The sequence below is a fragment of the Enhydra lutris genome, unplaced genomic scaffold (genome assembly GCF_002288905.1).
Source record: "Enhydra lutris kenyoni isolate GAN:26980312 unplaced genomic scaffold, ASM228890v2 scaffoldscaffold39, whole genome shotgun sequence".
In the NCBI taxonomy this organism is placed as follows: Eukaryota; Metazoa; Chordata; class Mammalia; order Carnivora; family Mustelidae; genus Enhydra; species Enhydra lutris.
This window is the reverse complement of record NW_019154123.1, coordinates 1,496,748-1,515,881: the sequence shown is the minus strand read 5'-3', so window position 1 is coordinate 1,515,881 and position 19,134 is coordinate 1,496,748. Positions and strand designations below refer to the sequence as shown.

The 19,134-nt window shown below is 36.3% G+C and overlaps 1 protein-coding gene across 3 annotated transcripts in view; it reads right to left on the bottom strand.

Moving 5' to 3' along the window:
- The window catches only part of LOC111155184 (5-azacytidine induced 2), a 35,363-nt gene that overhangs the window by 10,675 nt on the left and 5,554 nt on the right, over positions 1–19,134 (bottom strand). For 2 of the 3 annotated variants that reach the window (XM_022515279.1, XM_022515281.1), the window contains exons 2-5: positions 11,444–11,664; positions 9,906–10,031; positions 9,122–9,221; positions 7,845–7,993 (exon numbers count right to left, since the gene is read on the bottom strand). In XM_022515279.1, coding sequence (XP_022370987.1) covers positions 7,845–7,993; positions 9,122–9,221; positions 9,906–10,031; positions 11,444–11,664 — 596 coding nt within the window. Of the gene's footprint in view, positions 1–7,844; positions 7,994–9,121; positions 9,222–9,905; positions 10,032–11,443; positions 11,665–12,470; positions 13,295–19,134 lie in introns of those variants that run through there. The other variant, XM_022515280.1, reaches the window with a different exon arrangement.

The following is a 19,134-nucleotide window of genomic DNA, read 5'->3' as shown; positions in this document are numbered from 1 at the left end:
TAATCTAAGTAAAAAAAAATAAAAGAAACAAAAAAACTCTCATTATTATGTCCACGTAGGGATGCTATTTCACACTTTAAAAGATGTTATAAAATGTTTCACAGAAAATACCACCTCAAAAGTATTTGTAAATATGCCTACTGTAGATATAAGATTAATAAGGTGAACATAAATTTTTCTCCTTGACTCTCTTTCTCATTCCCATATCCAAGAGGACTCTGATCGGCAATACCTTTGAACGAAATTTAAAAGTATACACCTCACAACATCAAGATTTTCCATCACCTGGAACCTCTGGTAAGTTTATATTAAGCATTCCATTCTCCCTTTTCCTGGTTCATTTCTTATCTTAGTTATGAGCATTTTTAAATTTTAAATCCCCCTTCACCCTGCCAAAGAAATTCCTATGAAAGTGAGAACTAAATCTTAAATTTTTTAAAAAACAATTCCTCTTGTATTAAATTCTTGTTTCTTAGTCTTTCCAGATGCCATTTCAGCAGTAAATGAAAAATTTCTAAAGTTTTATCTACCTTCAAATGTCTGTTTTTGTTTTTTTTTTTTTAAAGATTTTATTTATTTATTTGACAGAGAGAGATCACAAGTAGACAGAGAGGCAGGCAGAGAGAGAGAGGGAAGCAGGCTCCCTGCTGAGCAGAGAGCCCGATGCGGGACTCGATCCCAGGACCCCGAGATCATGACCTGAGCCGAAGGCAGCGGCTTAACCCACTGAGCCACCCAGGCGCCCTCAAATGTCTGTTTTTATGGATTTATGATAGATGAATTATACTAAAAGCAAATTTATCCCCTAGCACCATCTAGTGGAAAAGAGTAACTAATAAGAACTGAACTATAACACCCACACCCACTTAACAGTACTGCGTTTCTGGATTACCATAAGGTTTTTTTGAAATACACTGATTTACTGAATACACTATATACTAAGCATTGTGCTAAGTGTTACATGTTATCTAACCTTTATGGAAAAAAACAGATTTTTAAGTCTACTTTACAGAAAACAGGTTAAGAAGATATTCCTAATGTTATAGTTAATAAGCAATGCCATAATTATAAGCCAAAGTTTTTACAATTCCATGGTACTTTTTTCTACTCTGTAACAAAATATTCATTATGTAAAAAGCTATCATCATCCTTTCAAGGAAAATCTATTTACTGACAATTACAATTCAGAGCTTCAAGGTATAGATCCTTTGTTGGAATCACATCTTAAAAAAAAAGAAAAACAGCATCTAGGGGTACCTGGGTGGCTCAGTCAGTTAAGCCTTTGCCTTCGGCTCAGGTCATGATCAGGGTCCTGGGACTGAGCCCCACACTGGCCTCCCTGTTCAGCTGGTAGTCTGCTTCTCCCTCTGCCCTCCCCATCTCATACTCTCTCTCAAATAAATAAAATCTTTAGAGGTCTTTTTTTTTTTTTTTTTTTTGAAGAAAAATATGGCAGAGTAGGAGGATCCTATGCCCACCTCGTTCCACAGATCCAACCAGATAACATCCACATCAGTGTAAATAACCCAGAGAACTGGCAGAACAGACTATTCACAGCAAAAAGTAAAGAGGAGGCCATATTGAAGAGGCAGGAATTGCAGGCAGGAGCTAAACACATCTAACCACAGGACTATCTGCAGGAGGGAGGGACACCACTGGCACCAGGAAGGGAGAAAAGCAGACCCTCACACCAAGAACCCCAGGTATGGGGAACACACACAGGGAAAATTAGTCCCCATAATATTTGATTTGAAAACACAGAGGGGCCTAGTTACCCCACTTCCCACGATCAGTGGGGCTTAACACCTGGGACTTCACAAATTGGTGGGCTCAGCTCTGGGAGAAAAGGGAGGATGAGAGGAAACAGAATCCTGGCCCTTAAAAAGACAGCATAATGCCCCAAGAAAACAAAGCAAAGAAACAGCACTTGGAAAAATGCCTCCAGTATATGGGAGAGAGCACGTACTAGAGGAGCAGGGATCCTTAGGAGACTTCCCCAAGAACAAAAGGACTGGTGGGCACCATTTCCCTCCCTGGGCCACCACCCTATTTACATGGACACGTGTGGGAACCAGTGCAGCACACTTTTCCACATAGGTAGCTAATAGCATGCCTTACATACTTCTGCAGATCTGCCCTCCAACCTAACCAGCCTCCACAGTTTGGGGCAGCAGCAGGTACCCTCCCGCAGCAGACCAGCATAGACCTTGCTGGCACTGCATGCACTTCCCCCGGCCCCAAATCTTCTGTAGACTCACCTCCACCAGCAATAAAGCAGTTTTCAAAAGCAGCTCCAGCTCCCCTCTCACAGTAGACCTCATCAAACCTTGCTAACACCATATGCCCTGCCCCTACATTTTCCTGTGCACCTGCCCCTTCCAATATGCCTTTGGTCAGAGCCCATCCAAAGAGGTTTGTAGGCAGTGTATAGGCAGCCCTGACAGGGCCAGCACCACTCCAAAGTGACTTCTGCCCTGGAGAGAGGGGACAGCAACCACACACATACCAGTCCAGCTGTGGCCACTGCAGTGGGTAGGAGAATAGACATGTAGTCTGACTACAGGGCCAGCTCACCAACAAAAGCTTCTGAAGGCACAACACAGGGAAAGTACCCTGAAGTTCAGTACAACTGTGTCTGGGAAAAGCCTGGTCTGCCTTGAGCCAAACCCTAGGCAAACCCAAACTAGCTCACTAACAACACAGGGACCAGAGCCCACTCACAACAAAGAGAGCCACTGCAGACAAATGGACTGAAGGCAAAAGCAGCTCAACCTGAATGGTAGGGTAACACAACACACACAGAAGACACCCCTGAAACATGAGGTTCCAGTGAACAAGGGACATTGTACTGCAGAGTACAGGACCTCTTTGATTTCACTATTTCAAGAGCTGGAGACACAGCGGACTTTCCTAATACAGAGAGACAAAATTAAGAGAGGATTATGTCCCAAAAGGAAGAAGGGTAAGAACACAGCAAAGAGAGCTAAACAAAACAGAGTTAAGTAATATGCCTAATGTAGAATTTTTTAAAAATAATGGTCATAAAGATACTCACTGAAGTTGAGAAGAGTGGAGGACCTAAGTGAAACCCTCAAAAAAGTGATAGAGATGATAAAAAATAGTAACTCAATAACTGAAATTAGAAATGCACTAGATAAAAAAGTGGACTAGAGAAATAAAAAAGTAGACTAGAGAAAGCAGAGAAAACAATGAGTGATCTGGAGGACAGAGTAATGGAAAACAAATCAAACTGAACAGAAGAATGAAAAAAAAAATGAAAAGTTTTAGGAAACTCAGTGATACCATCAAATGTCCACAGCAAATCATAAAATGGCAAATAGTAGTGATAAAGATAAATTTTAAAAGCAGTAAGAGAAAATATAAGAAATACACAGGACTGTAAGAGAACATTATGAAATATGCCAACAAACTAGGAAACCTAGAAGAAATGGAGAAATTCCTACGAACATATAATCTCCCAAAACTGAATGAGGAAGAAATAGAAAATTTGAACAGACTAATCACCAGCAATGAAATTGAATAATTAATCAAAAAATTCCCATGGAACAGAAGTCCAGGACCAGATGGCTTCACAGGGAAACTATACCAAACATTTAAAGAAGAATTAATACCTATTCCTCTCAAACTATTCCAAAAATTAGAAGAGAAAGGAAAGCTTCCAAATTTATTCTACAAGGCCAGCATTAGCCTGATACCAAAACCAGATAAAGATACTACACAAAAAGGGAACTACAGGCTAATATTGCTGAAGAACATGGCTGCAAAAATTCTCAATAAAATACTAGCAAACCAAATCCAACAATACATTAAAAAAATCATTCACCATGATCAAGTAGAATTTATTGCTGGGATGCAAGAGTGGTTCCATATTCCCAAATCAATCAATCATGATACATCACATGAACAAGAGAAAAGATGCAAAAGATTCAAAAAAAGTATTTGAAAAATTCAATATCCATTCATGATAAAACCCTCAATAAAGTAGGTATAGAAAGTACATGCCACAACATTATACAAGCCACACAGGAAAAACTCACAGCTAACATCATACTCAAGAGGAAAAAATGGACAGCTTAAGGTCCCAAACAAGACAAGGATGTCCACTCTCACCACTTTTATTCAACACAATACTGGAAATGGCAGCCACAGCAATCAGACACGGAAAAAAAAAAGGCATTCAAATTGGTAAGGAAGAAGCAAAACTATCATACGTGCAGACGATAGGATACTATATGTAGAAAACCTGAAAAGACTCCACCCAAAATCTACTAAAACTGAGAAATGAATTCAGTAAGGTTGCAGGACTCAAACTCAGTTTGCATTTCTATACACTAATAATGAAGTAGCAGGAAGAAATTAGGGAAACAATCCCATTTACACCTACATCAAAAATAATAAAATACCTAGGAATAAACTTAACCAAGTAACTGAAATACCTGTACTCTGAAAACTATAAAACACTGATGGAAAAAACTGAAGATGACATAGACAAATGGAAAGATAGTCCATGCTCATGGATTGGCAGAACAAACTGTTAAAATGTTCATGCTACCCAAAGCCATCTACAGATTTAATGCAATCCTATCAAAATACCAAGAGTATTTTTCACAGAACTAAACAAATTATACTAAAATTTGTGTGGAACCACAAAAGACCCTCAATACCCAAAGCAGTCTTGAGAAAGAACAACAAAGCTGGAGATACCACAATCCCAGATTTCAAGACATACCACAAAGCTGCAGTAACCAAAACAGCATGGTACTGGCCCAAAACAGACACAGAATAGAGCACAGTGAAATAAACCCGTGCCTATATGGTCAATTAATCTATGACGAAGGAGGCAAGAATATGCAATGGGGAAAAGACAATCTCTTCAACAAATGGTACTGGGAAAACTGGACAGGTATATGCAAAAGAATGAAACTGCACCACTTTCTTACACCATACACAAAAAGTAAACTCAAAATGGATTAAAGACCTAAATGTAAGACTTGCAACCGTAAGACTAGAAGACAACATAGGCAGTAATCTCTTTGTCATTGGCCTTAGCAACATTTTTCTAGATATGTCTCCTCAGGAAAGGGAAACAAAAGCAAACTGCTGGGACTACATCAACATAAAAATCTTCTGCACAGCAAAGGAAACAGCAAAACTCAAAGACACCTACTGAATGGGAGAAGATAGTGGCAAATGGCATTTATCTGGTAAAGGGTTAGAATTCTAAACATATGAAGAACTTAACACAAGTCAACACCTAAAAAATAATCTCATTAAAAATGGGCAGAAGAGATAGGAGGAATTTGAGAGGCAAAGCAGGGTGTTGTGGGGAGTAGGGAAGGAAATAATGAAACAAGATGGGATCAGGAGCGAGACAAACCCTAAGAGACTCTCAATCTCACAAAACAAACTGAGGGTTGCTGGGGGTTGAGGGGGTAGGGATAGGGTGGTGGGTTATGGACATTGGGCAGGGTATGTGCTATGGTGAGTGCTGTGAAACGTGTAAGCCTGATGATTCACAGACCTGTAGCCCTGGGGCAAATAGTATATGTTAATAAAAATTATTTTTTAAAAAATGGGCAAAAGACCCGAATAGACATCTGTCCAAAGAAGACATACACATGGCCAACGGACACATTAAAAGATGCTCAGCATCACTCATCATCAGGGAAATGCAAAGCACAACTACAGTGAGATATCATCTGACACCTGTCAGAATGGCTAACATCAAAAAACACAAGAGACTAGTGTTGACAAGGATGAGGAAGAAAAGGAACCCTCATGCATATCGGTGAGAATGCAAACTGGTATAATCCACTTTGAAAATAGTTTGCAAGTTCCTCAAAAAGTTAAAAATAGAATTACCATGAGTCTGTATACATACATACACACACAGGACTAATACTCAGCAATAAAAAAGAATGGAATCTTGCCATTTGCAACAAGGTGGATGAATCTAGAGAGTATAATACAAATAAGCAAAGTAAGCCAGTCAGAAAAGACCAATATCATGATTTCACTCATATGCAGAATTAAAAAAAAAACCCTAAAAACCTAAAAACAGACTCTTAACTATTAATAATGAATAGATGGCTATCAAAGGGGAGGTGGGGGGAATGGGTAAAATATGTGAAGGACATTAAGAGTACACTTACGATGAGCAGTTAGAATTGTTGATTAACTATATTGTACATGTAAAAGTAATATAACACTGGCATTTAATTAGATTGGAATTTTTTTTAAATTAAAATCAAGAAACACATATATAAACAAGAAAGCAAGCACATAAGCCAGCCAGCCAGCTAGCTAGCTTCTCAGGGGCTACAGCATCTAAGCTTGTGGGACAGGATGCTGGAAGCATTTGAAGAAATTGTCTGTAATCACAGGTTCAAAGGGAGGCAGAAATTAACTTCATATGTTAAGCAGGAAAAAAAGTATTTTGCCCTAATAGAAACTGACAGTAATCGCTGTAGTGTTTCCCCTTTATCAGTTCTCATTGTCCATTTCAGAAGAAATTCATTTGGCCGAGGCCAGGATAGAATGCTACATTATTCTTAATGCCTGGCTCATCCGTAAGTGGTGGTCACCTTCAATAAAGACAACATCATAAATAAAGAACTGTCAGTTCCATTAAGGACAATTGGGATTCAGGGGCAGTGTCCTGGTGGGCAGTCAGACAATATGGGGGAAGTAGTGTCTTTATCAGTTATTGGCATCCCAAGAGGAACCTGGGGTAGAATGGGGTTAGAGTGCTGTGATGGGCAAAAAATGGTTAAGCTGAGAAACAATTCTCACTGGTTAACTTATTTAAAATACTTCATTCTATATAATGACTGACTCTAGACTACTGAACTTTGCTTGTAACAACTATTTTTAAAACTTTGCATTTGGTACATTGCTCTTACACTCCTCTTTTTTTCTACCATTTCTTTTCTCTTCAGCACTGTCATGACATCTAAAAACTTGTGTTCAACTTTGTTAGAACCCAGTGTAAAGTATTAGTAAACAGACTTGGTGAGGACCTGAGAGGCAACTTGTAGATGACTTTAAGCTAACCATACTTTAGCAGCTCAGCAGGGTTTTTTTTTTGTTTTGTTTTGTTTTAGGATTTTTTTTTTTTTTTTTTGACAGATCACAAGTAGGCAGAGAGGCAGGCAGAGAGAGAGAGGAGGAGGAGGCAGGCTCCCTGCTGAGCAGAGAGCCTGAATGCGGACTCGATCCCAGGACCCTGGGATCATGACCTGAGCCGAAGGCAGAGGCTTTAACCACTGAGCCACCCAGGCGCCCCGGGTTTTTTGTTTTTACTTTTCCACCCAATTCTTAAAATCTCAGCTATTTGCTGAAAATTGAAGTTGCCCCAAAAGTACTGAGACTTTTGTAAATTAGTAGACTCTGTCGAGTTTTTTCTTTTCAAGAGTTCTAAAAACTAAGTTGTCTCTTGTGGTGTCTATATTAATCAAATTATTAAATTAAAATGATAAACTTAAAATGAGTTCTCTTTAAACTTTACAGAAAAAAGGACTTAAGGAAACTGAAGGAAAAGGCGTTTAAAAGGAACACTTCAATAAATTAATAAACTAGTAAAGCTTTTTTAAAATGAGCTCTTTAAAACAAAATTTTATAATTCTGGGATTATGCTAGAAGTATATAGTATATCAAATTTTAGACAAAATGATTAAAAGGGAAGATAAAGGTAAATTTTTCAGAGAATTTAATTCTCCAGGTAGTTATAATATATTTAACTCTATGATTTAATCCTTAGTTATAAATCCTATAGACAGCATACACAGAATACTGAATTTCTTAATTTAATAATTCTGTAGTACCATTTGTTTGGCTTTTTGTAGCTGTATTTTGAGGTCATTACATTCTTTCCTCATCAGTTCCAGCTCTTGTTCCAAACCATGGATCTTCAGGTCACAGCTCAACTTTTCCACCTCCCAGTTTGATGAAGGTGGATTTAAATTCCTTATCACTAAAAAGAGGATAGACAATAAAATTGTTATTTCTGCCTTCTACATTTGTTGTGATTCATAAAGGTTATACTAGTAAAACATAGATAATATAAAAACTAATATAAAACATGCACAACTAACAGTTTTTAAAAACAGTAATATTACTTTCAAAGACCTATGTTAATGAGAATAAGAAACCTACCAATCTTGTGTCAGAATGTATTAATCACCACTATCCCTGAATTTCTGTTTAGGTTAAAGTACAAGTTTGTCAGTCTGAAACTTTAAAATATACAACACTAATCAAATACATGCTAAAACTGTTGGCAAGTCAACAATATTTAAGTCAAGGTTAAGACAGTGATAAAAATTAAATGAAGTGAGGAAACTGAAGCTCATGTCTCTAATTACTCCATCTAGTCCCCTCAGAGTATAAAGTAAGACCATCAGGCCTAGAAAATGGCATCAAAACAATTTATTCATAAACATTTACTATAGAAACTCAGTACAACTGGATACTGACTTACCTTTGACATAGTTCTTTAGTCTATCTAGAGATAGAGAGGCTAAAAAGCCCCAACCAGCTACTGTAAGAGAGCTCATCTCAAATGCCTATCAAAAGGCCTCTCTCAGAGGCCTACCCTTCAGTCTGTCTCATCAGAATGTTCATGGGAACAGGCCAATAGCCATATGCTCCAGAACTACTTATTTACTCTAGCATCTCATCTGCACATTTTAACAACTTCAGAAATTTAAATTAAAAAAAAAAAAAAAAAAGTAATTGTAACTACTCCATGACAGTGTGCTTAATAGTGGGCAAAAGTTTAGTAGAAAGGAAAATCCAGGACATACCAGCAGGCAAGATCTCTGACAAGGATGGAGTTCTACTCCTTTCTTCATCTACTTCATCACAAACTAGCTCTAAACAAAAACCATCAAATATTCTCTAGGAAAAGTGCAACTTATATCTAAGGAAAAGTTAAAGGAGTTGATATTTTGGTGAAAGCAGATCAGAGAAATTAATATAAGCCTAAAATTATAAAATAAGGCCTTAGCATACAGATATAGAAAACTGATAATGGATATAACACATAAATGGAAAATTATACTGATTCCATTATAATATTTGTAACAAATAAGTGGCATACCCTGCTGAGTCTCCACCTCTGTCCTTAGCTGGAGCAGTTCTACTTCTTTAGATTGTAGCTGTTCATTCAACATTTTCAAAGATTCAGAGTTGTCTTTATTCTAGTTAAGTAGGGAAAATGCCAAATTATATTCAATAAAATCTATAGGTTGATATACATTAATTTTCAGGTAGATAAAAAAAAAACAGATTTAGGCCTTTAAAAAAGCAAGATGGGATGATGAACCCAGTTTTTCACTAATTTCCTTTTTTCTTTTTCAAACTTAGGAAATACTAGTCACTAGCTTTTTTTCTTAAAAACACATTGACAAATTCTACCATGTCATGATTTTCCAAAATAAGTTAGTGGTGTTAGATATACTTAATTCCTAAACATCATCACATACTATGTATTTATTCTGTACAGAAATAAGCTATAAATATCACCATTAAAAATTCCTATTTTGGGGGTGCCTGGTGGCTCAGTGGCTTAAAGCCTCTGCCTTCCACTCAGGTCATGAACCCCGGGGTCCTGGGATCAAGCCCCGCATCAGGCTCTCTGCTCTGCAGGGAGCCTGCTTCACCCTCCCTCTCTTTCTGCCTGACTCTCTGCCTACTTGTGATCTTTGTCTGTCAAATAAATAAATAAAATCTTAAAAAAAAAAATTCCTATTTTTGCCTTTAGGATGTATATTTTCAATTTTTTATTTACTAAATATTAAGTATCTTTCTTATTTCTAATTTTAAACTTCCTAAAGAAGAAAACTCATTTGCAATATATAGAAACTGTTTTCAAACCAACTTACCATTTTATCCAATTTGCTTTTCAAATTATCTCTATCAATGCAAACCTCTCGATATGCATGATAGGCCTTATTTACTTGTTCACGTCCCACAGAATTTGTTTCTTCATCTAATCGAGCTCCTATAAGCTAATGGTATAAAATTAGAAGGGAAAGCTCAAAGGTATTCCAGGAAACAAACATAAACAAAACAAAAAAAGCCACCAGTCTTCTGATGGCTCCACACTTTACTTTTCTTTGTAATGCAGGGATAAAGCCTGGACTATAATTAAACATTTTACTTCCAACAAGTAAGCCTTACTGATTAAGAAAGCAAAAAAAGTACAGGTAAACATTTTTAAAGTCTTCTATTTTATGCTTTTACTTAATCAGTATTTTTTGTTTTATAACATATTAACTCATCATTCTAAAACAGTATATTATTCTTTTATAATACTTAGATGTTTTTCAAGGCAGTAGTATTTCATTTCCACCATCAGAAAAAATGACAAGTTAAGGTATGCTTGACCTTTTTAAAGAATAAATGTGGTAGTTCATTAAATACTACATTATTCCAGAATAGAAATTATAGGATTGTTGGTCACAAAGTACACAAATATTTCCAATGTCAGCTATACCAAATCACATTTTTCTACTTAATTTTAAAATAAGCATAACTACAAGCTCCAAAATGTTACCTTTTCTCACTCTACCCAACCCAATCAAACACAAATTTGATTACCATTAAAGACAATGTATATGAATATAAAGAAATTATAATGATTTTTACAACTGACCTCCTTTCTCTTAATTCTCCTAGATGAATCAAACTCTACCAAGTCCCTTCCTAAAGTTTTTATAACAAGATAATTCATTTCCTTGGCAGCTAAGAATCCATTTCCTTCCCCATTGGGGAAGCTGCTGTTTATAAAATACAAATACAATGATCTAATCGAAGAAACATAAAACTAAGTTAAAACTTTAAACTTCAAAAAATATAAGGATGAGTGATAAAGATTTTCCCAGTACCCAAAGCCAAGTAGATATGATGATTTATAATGGAATCAGCTATCAACCTTATATATTCTATAAGATTTAAGAGTGTCAGGTTTCTGCATGAGAAAGGTAAACAGATGACCTTTATCAGTTAAAAGCATTATTCTGTGTGTTCAAGAACAAAAGAGACAGTTGAGCTAGAGAAGATATCAGTGCTGGTGAAGATGTTTTTAAACAGAACGATGTTACATTTCATTTCATTTCCTTTGCTGGCATATCATTTGTTGCACAGATTTTAAAATCCTGAATAAAATACATACAATTTATGAAGGTAAGGCAATCTGAAAAAAAGATTCCAAGAAAAATATATTCCAAAAATATATTCCAAATCCAAATCTACACATATTCCCCATGTACATGATATGTGAAGTACTGGGTTTTGAAACTAGCTGTGAGTTAACCTTGGAAACTTAGCACAACCAGTGAAGAGAGGATAGAAAAATATTTAAAACTTCAAGTATTTTGAATTATTCTTTAAGTCATAAAATATAATAGATAGTAATTACCTTTTCTTCCAAAAATCTTATTCTTTTCTTTAAGAATGAGTTCTCTTTCTCTGAATCCTTAAGTCGTTTTTTGATGTCTTCATATGCAGTGACAAGGGCAAAATGTGAAGCAACAGACTCATCTCCTGAATATATTGAGATTGGAGTCACTGTGTCTCTCCTATGTGCTTTTTCATGATTCAGAATGCAGATATCATCTTCTACCAGTGCATCCATGACAGCTTTTTAAAAGAATGTAAAAGAAAAATGTCTTATCCAAGCACTGCTTAGTGTGAGAATTTGTGCTTAATCTCTCTGCCTTGGTTTCCTTATTTATAAAGTATAAGAAATAGTAGCAACTACTTCACAGAGTTAAGGATATTAAATGAGCTGATATCCATATAGCATTTGAAACCAATCTAAGCTATTATTAATAAGTTTTAGAAAAAGTTGCAAAACACCATTTATACAGGATAAAAATTTTTAAATATTTTTTATCCACCTATTTCTTATCAGTATTTCCACTTTAAGATATAAGCAGCAAGTTTTATAACTTCCCAAACTATACATTTTTAAAAACTCTTCTGAATAAAATTCATTACAAGAGTATTATGGAAGTTTTAATGCATACTCCACTGTATTCTTTGCATACCAGTAACTGATTGATTGATGTCCATTTGCAATAGAAGACACAAAGGAATTATTTCAGTACTCACCATGTCCCAGCACCATGCAGTACATTTTTTTTATTATTATCTCATTCAAATTAATCCAAACAATTCTATGAGGTAGGTATTATCTATATTTTATAGGATCAAAAAGGTAAAGTAAATTGCCCGGGTTAAAGCTAGTAGATGTTAATTAGCTCCAGGAGGGTACAGGTTATGTCTGTTTTGCTCATCATTGTGTCCCCAACTTATCATTGTGTGTAAGATGCCCAATAAATACTGGTTATTAAATGAAGAGTCAATAGTATAGGATTCAAATCAAACTCTAACTCAAAAACCTAAGACAAGAAGCCAGTTACTTTCATAGTTAGTGAACTTACTTGCACTGTACATCTACTTTTATTGTTAGGTTCAGCATTACTTCCTCATCTGAAAGTTATGTTCCTGAAAAACACTGTGGAAGGAGAAATTGTAGCTGAAATCTTTTAAGACCTTATGGGAAAAACAGAGTAAGTGGGACTGCAGGTCATAAAAGATCCTAAAAAATCCTTTTAGATACCTTTTAGTTTGAAATAAAACATCAAATAGAGCAATCTAAATAAGACTATCAATGGAATTTCATATATCTTATATTAGTAATTCATGACTACTGAAAAACATTTTTATTTACTATTCCTTGCTTGGAATGACATTTGGTTGCTTAGCATGTCACTGTTCCAAGAATATTATAGGTAAGGAAATTAAGGTAGAAAGGAATTTAAGTAATTTTCCCAAGTAAAATAATAAATAAGGAGATGTAAACATAGGTGATTAAGGCACAAGAACTATGTTTTACTGTGCCTGCTTTTCCCCAAAACTTCTGACCTCCCTCCCTATATCAATCAATGCCTGTAAAGTTCATTTTGCTTTATTTCAGACAACATGAATACTAAGGAAAAGTGGAGGTTTTTTCTAGTTCTGGTTTTCTATCACTGTATTTTTGCTTTACTGATTTTTCATAATGGAAGGCTTATGGAAAGGTAGGCATATGATTTCTCATATCTTAATTATCCAACCAAATGTGCTGGATTTATTCAACTGAGATTTTTTTTCTGAAGACTCTTGAAAAACAAGAAATAAGCATAAACTGCTCTACAAAGTCAAAAGAGATGTCCCACTGATTGTGCACTTCAAGGATCAGAGCATGGATGCTTTTACTTTATACAAAGTTCTAACCAGCTCAGCTATTCATTTTTATTATGAAATAATCACTTACTCGGGAAGGGAAAAAAAAAAAAAAAAACCAGTGTGGAAGACAGCTGTGCAGTAAAATAATTATCATGCCATAAAGATAATATATTTGAAATAAGAGAAAGTGCTACGGGAATTGAGGGTTCAGGTGAAGGAGCAGTTTTGAAAGAAGGTATCACAAAATAATGAAAGGACTCTAAGTTCCACTCTCGTGGGTGAGGATGGTTATTTTCATTGTATGTATAACTTCTGACAAGGGAAACAAGTTCAAAGGCCTGAAAGAGTATGAGAAGAAAGTATGAAAAGGGAAATGGCAAGATGTGAAATTAAAAAAATACCTAACAGAAACAAACTGAAGTGTTCTTTTATGTAGAGAGACTACAGAAGTTGGTTCTTATTCTGTGGAATTCAAGACAGGCCCAAACATGATTCAAGAATGTGAAGAATACTTACACAACATTTGTAAAATATATCCATAACCAAATGAACTACTTAGTATTGTGCTAAATATTTTGTAAATATTATCTCTTTTCATTCTCATGATTACCCTGAGGTAAGAAATCTTACTGTAGTCATTTCACAGACGGAAAAACTGGGGCCTGGGAAGGTTACAGAGCTTAGCCAAGACCAGATGATTAGTATATAGCACAAGTACCTGGATTTCAGAGCCTGAACTATTAATATTTTTCCCTCCCCAATGAATCTTTCACATACTTATATTCATCAAGAACTACAAAACTAGGGGGCGCCTGGGTGGCTCTGTTAAGCATCTGACTCTTGATTTCAGCTCAGGTCCTAATCTCAGATTCCTGAGATTCCAACCCCGTCCCCTCCAGCTCAGCATGGACTCCTCTACTTCTCTCCCTCTCTCTCTGCTCCTTCCCTACTCATGTATGCACACATGCATGCATGCTCTCTCTAAAATAAATAAAATCTTAGGGGGGGAAAAAAAAAGGACCACAAAACTAGGAAACCCTTGGAAGGTTTTTAAGTACCTTAGATGGAAGGAGGTATACTGATGTAACAATGTCACATACACAGTATGATAACTGGTCTTTCTAGAACAAATGAGTAGTGAAACTGGCTTATTTTATATATTTAAATCTATTGCCTAAAGTAAAATGATTTATTTTTAAATCACCAAAAAGTAGCATATGGTGTCCTCTCCCCAAATATGAGAAAATTTATTTGGATATAAGAGCTTCTTCCAAGTTTTATACTACAATTCTATATATTTAGTTATTATACTTGGAAAGATAAACATGACTTGGAAAGCAGCATAAAAACTTTTATCCGTCCTAAAAATTGTATAAGAAATAGTCAAATTGTATGAGAAATACCCATACATTAAAACACACTCAAGAGGTGCCTGGCTGGCTCACTTGGTAGAGCATGTGATTCTTGATCTTGGGGTTGTAGGTTCAAGCACCATGCTGGGTGTAGATTACTTGAAAATAAAATCTTAAAAAAAAACCAAAAAAAATAAAACCCCAAGATAAAATCTAGCATCACAGATATGCATGCAGTTTTAATGTTTTAAAATCAGTATTTTAAATTTGCTGTAAAATGAAAAAGGAAACTTTGATTATCTTTGCAAAAATAAATATGAAATCACAAAAGTATCAGAAATATTAATGCCTACATTACTCTGTACCAACTGGACTTAAAGAGATTAAAAGCTGCAGGGCTAAAGAAAATGCTATCTTAGAAAGGTTCTGAAAAATACAAGGCAGCTATCCCATTATATAAATTATTATACTGAAAGGAAAATTGCTAGCAAATTAACAAAGTAGGCTAGGCCTTTATTGCTTATGTATCTCCCTCACAGTAAAGTATGATTCAGTTTTATATACTTCTGTTGTGATGAAATGTCTCTTCATGAGTATCCAAAGTTACTGGCCCAAGAAATTTGATTTTCTAGACAAATCATGAAAGCTTAACTGGCTATACTATCCTTAATAAACTAGACAAGACCATTTTTAACATCTAAAATTTGGGAAAACTTATCCTATACTGATCTAATGTTATTTACTGTAACTTAAACTATCTTAAAATAACAAGCATGTGCTTAACTTTAATCTTTAGAAAGTGTATAAGCAGGGACACCTGGGTGACTCAGTCAGTTAAGCATCTGCCTTCTGCTCAAGTCACAATCCAGGGGTCCTAGAAATGAGTCCTGCATCAGGCTGCCTGGTCAGCAGGGAGTATGCTACTCCCTCTCCCTCTGCCCCTTCCCCCTGCTCATGCTCACTTGCTCTCTATCAAATAAATAAAATTGAAATTAAAAAAATTTTAAAGTGTCATAAGCAGATTATTATCAAAATTAGAATCATCAAAAGACTAGACAATATTTTAAAGGTAAATCTAGCAGGAATTGAGAGCATTAACTTTTAAAACTCAGTAAGTATCAAAAATATTACCCAACGATTAAGCAGACCTCTCTTGATCATAACAAACAGTAATAAATACATTCTATAGTAATATACCACACACACAAAATGTCTTTTTCAAGAACATTCTAAGATACTGGAGATGACCTAGAGCAGTGTTTGACAAAGTGAGATGTGGACCACTGCCCCAGAATCAGTTGGGAGTTCTCTTCAAAATACTGATCGCTGGTTCTGGCCCAAGATGGTGACACAGAAGATTCTGACCTCAAGTCCTCTAGGAACAAACCAAATCTGAATCTATTTATACAGCAACCACTCCTGAAGAACTGAGGCCTGACTGAATGACAACAACCACACACAGAGAATGGCAAGAGAAACAGAGACATGGTACAAAGGGAAGCTCCACCCTGGCCACCGCAAACCACAGTGGGGTGAGATATTATGGGAGACTGTGAGCAGATTCCTCTGCCCTCTGGCACAGAGAGAGACAGAGAGAGAGAGAGAGAGAGAGAGAGCGAGAAGCAAGCTATGCCTTTTTAAGGGCTACAGAAAATAAAAGAACCAGCCAAAGCTGCTAGAACTCCCTCTGGGTCAGGAGACTGGTGAGTGCTACAGTTGACATTCCCCTTCCACCTTGATAATGTAAACAGAAGCAGAGTCCAGGTGCCCTAGCTGGCTTACCACCTCAATGAGTTTCAGGCCCCTAATCCACACTGGGATACCCCTGGTGAGTGCTCACTATAGCTCAAGCCTCCTTTCAAAGGTGGCATAGGCACAAAATTCAATATCCATTCATGATAAAACCCTCAATAAAGTAGGTAAAGAAAGTACATGCCACAACATTATACAAGCCACACAGGAAAAACTCACAGCTAACATCATACTCAAGAGGAAAAAATGGACAGCTTTTCCCCTAAGGTCCCAAACAAGACAAGGATGTCCACTCTCACCACTTTTATTCAACACAATACTGGAAATGGCAGCCACAGCAATCAGACACGGAAAAAAAAAAGGCATTCAAATTGGTAAGGAAGAAGCAAAACTATCATACGTGCAGACGATAGGATACTATATGTAGAAAACCTGAAAAGACTCCACCCAAAATCTACTAAAACTGAGAAATGAATTCAGTAAGGTTGCAGGACTCAAACTCAATTTGCATTTCTATACACTAATAATGAAGTAGCAGGAAGAAATTAGGGAAACAATCCCATTTACACCTACATCAAAAATAATAAAATACCTAGGAATAAACTTAACCAAGTAACTGAAATACCTGTACTCTGAAAACTATAAAACACTGATGGAAAAAACTGAAGATGACATAGACAAATGGAAAGATAGTCCATGCTCATGGATTGGTAGAACAAACTGTTAAAATGTTCATGCTACCCAAAGCCATCTACAGATTTAATGCAATCCTATCAAAATACCAAGAGTATTTTTCACAGAACTAAACAAATTATACTAAAATTTGTGTGGAACCACAAAAGACCCTCAATACCCAAAGCAGTTTTGAGAAAGAACAACAAAGCTGGAGATACCACAATCCCAGATTTCAAGACATACCACAAAGCTGCAGTAACCAAAACAGCATGGTACTGGCCCAAAACAGACACAGAATAGAGCACAGTGAAATAAACCCGTGCCTATATGGTCAATTAATCTATGACGAAGGAGGCAAGAATATGCAATGGGGAAAAGACAATCTCTTCAACAAATGGTACTGGGAAAACTGGACAGGTATATGCAAAAGAATGAAACTGCACCACTTTCTTACACCATACACAAAAAGTAAACTCAAAATGGATTAAAGACCTAAATGTAAGACTTGCAACCGTAAGACTAGAAGACAACATAGGCAGTAATCTCTTTGTCATTGGCCTTAGCAACATTTTTCTAGATATGTCTCCTCAGGAAAGGGAAACAAAAGCAGAAATAAACTTTTGGGGCTACACCAAAATAAAAAGCTTGCATGGCAAAGGAAGCCATCAACAAAATAGAAGGAAGGCAACCTACTGAACAGAAGTAGAGATTTGCAAATGACATATTCAATAAGGAATTAATATTAAAAATATATAAAGAATTTATATAATTCAACACCAACAAAATCCAAACAATATGCTTAAAAAATGGGCAGAGGACCTGAATAGACATCTGTGCAAATAAGACATAATGATGGCCAACAGACACATTAAAAGATGCTCAACATTACTAATGATCAGGCAAATGCAAATCAAAACCACAATGATATAACATCACCTTACAACGGTCAGAAGAGTTACTATCAAGACAAAAAATAACAAGTGTTGGCAAGGGTGTAAAGAAAAAGGGACCCTAGTGCACTGCTGGTGGGAATGCAAACTGGTGTGGCCACTTTGAAAATGGTATGCAGGTTCCTCAAAAAATTAAAAATAGGGGTGCCTGTGTGGCTCAGTGGGTTAAAGTTTGGAAACTTTAAAATCTTTTTTTTTTTTTTTTAAAGCTTTTATTTGTTTATTTGACAGAGAGATCACAAGCAGGCAGAGAGGCAGGCAGAGAGAGAGGGAAAGGGAAGCAGGCTCCCCGCTGAGCTGAGAGCCCGACGTGGGACTTGATCCCAGGACCCTGAGATCATGACCTGAGCCGAAGGCAGCGGCTCAACCCACTGAGCCACCCAGGCGCCCCTGGAAACTTTAAAATCTTAAAAAAAAAAACCAGCGTCCTGGGATCGAGCATCCTGGGATCGAGCCCCGCATCGGGCTCTCTGCTCTGTGGAGAGCCTGCTTCCTCCTCTCTCTGCCAGCCTCCCTGCCTGCTTGTGATCTCTCTCTCTCTGTCAAATAAATAAATAAAATCTTAAAAAAAAATTAAAAATAGAAAAACCGTACAATTCAGTAATTCCAAAAGAAAAAAAAAAGGAAACACTGATTTGAAAAGATATATGCACCATGTTTACTACAGTATTATTTACAACAGCCAAGATACAGAAGCAACCTAAGAGTCCGCTGATATATAAACGGATAATGAAAATATAGTAAACACACCATAGAGTATTACTTAGTCATAGAAAAGAATGAGATCTTGCCATCTGCGACAACACAGACCTAAAGGGCATCATGCTAAGTGAAGTAAGTCAGACAAAGATAAATTCTATATTTCACCTAAATGTAAAATCTAAAAAACAAAAGACCAAACAAAAGCAGAAATGGACCTAAACCAAGAACTGATAGCTGCCATAGGGGAAGGGATGAGGGACGGGCAAAATGAAGGGGAATAAGAGGTACAGGCTTCCAGTTACAGAATAAGTCACAGGATGAAAGCTACAGCATAAGGAATATAGTCAATGATACTGTAACTGGTACTGATACAGCATTGTATGGTGAGAGATGGTAGCTACATGTGTACTAAGCATAGCATAATGTACACAGTTGTTAAATTCCTA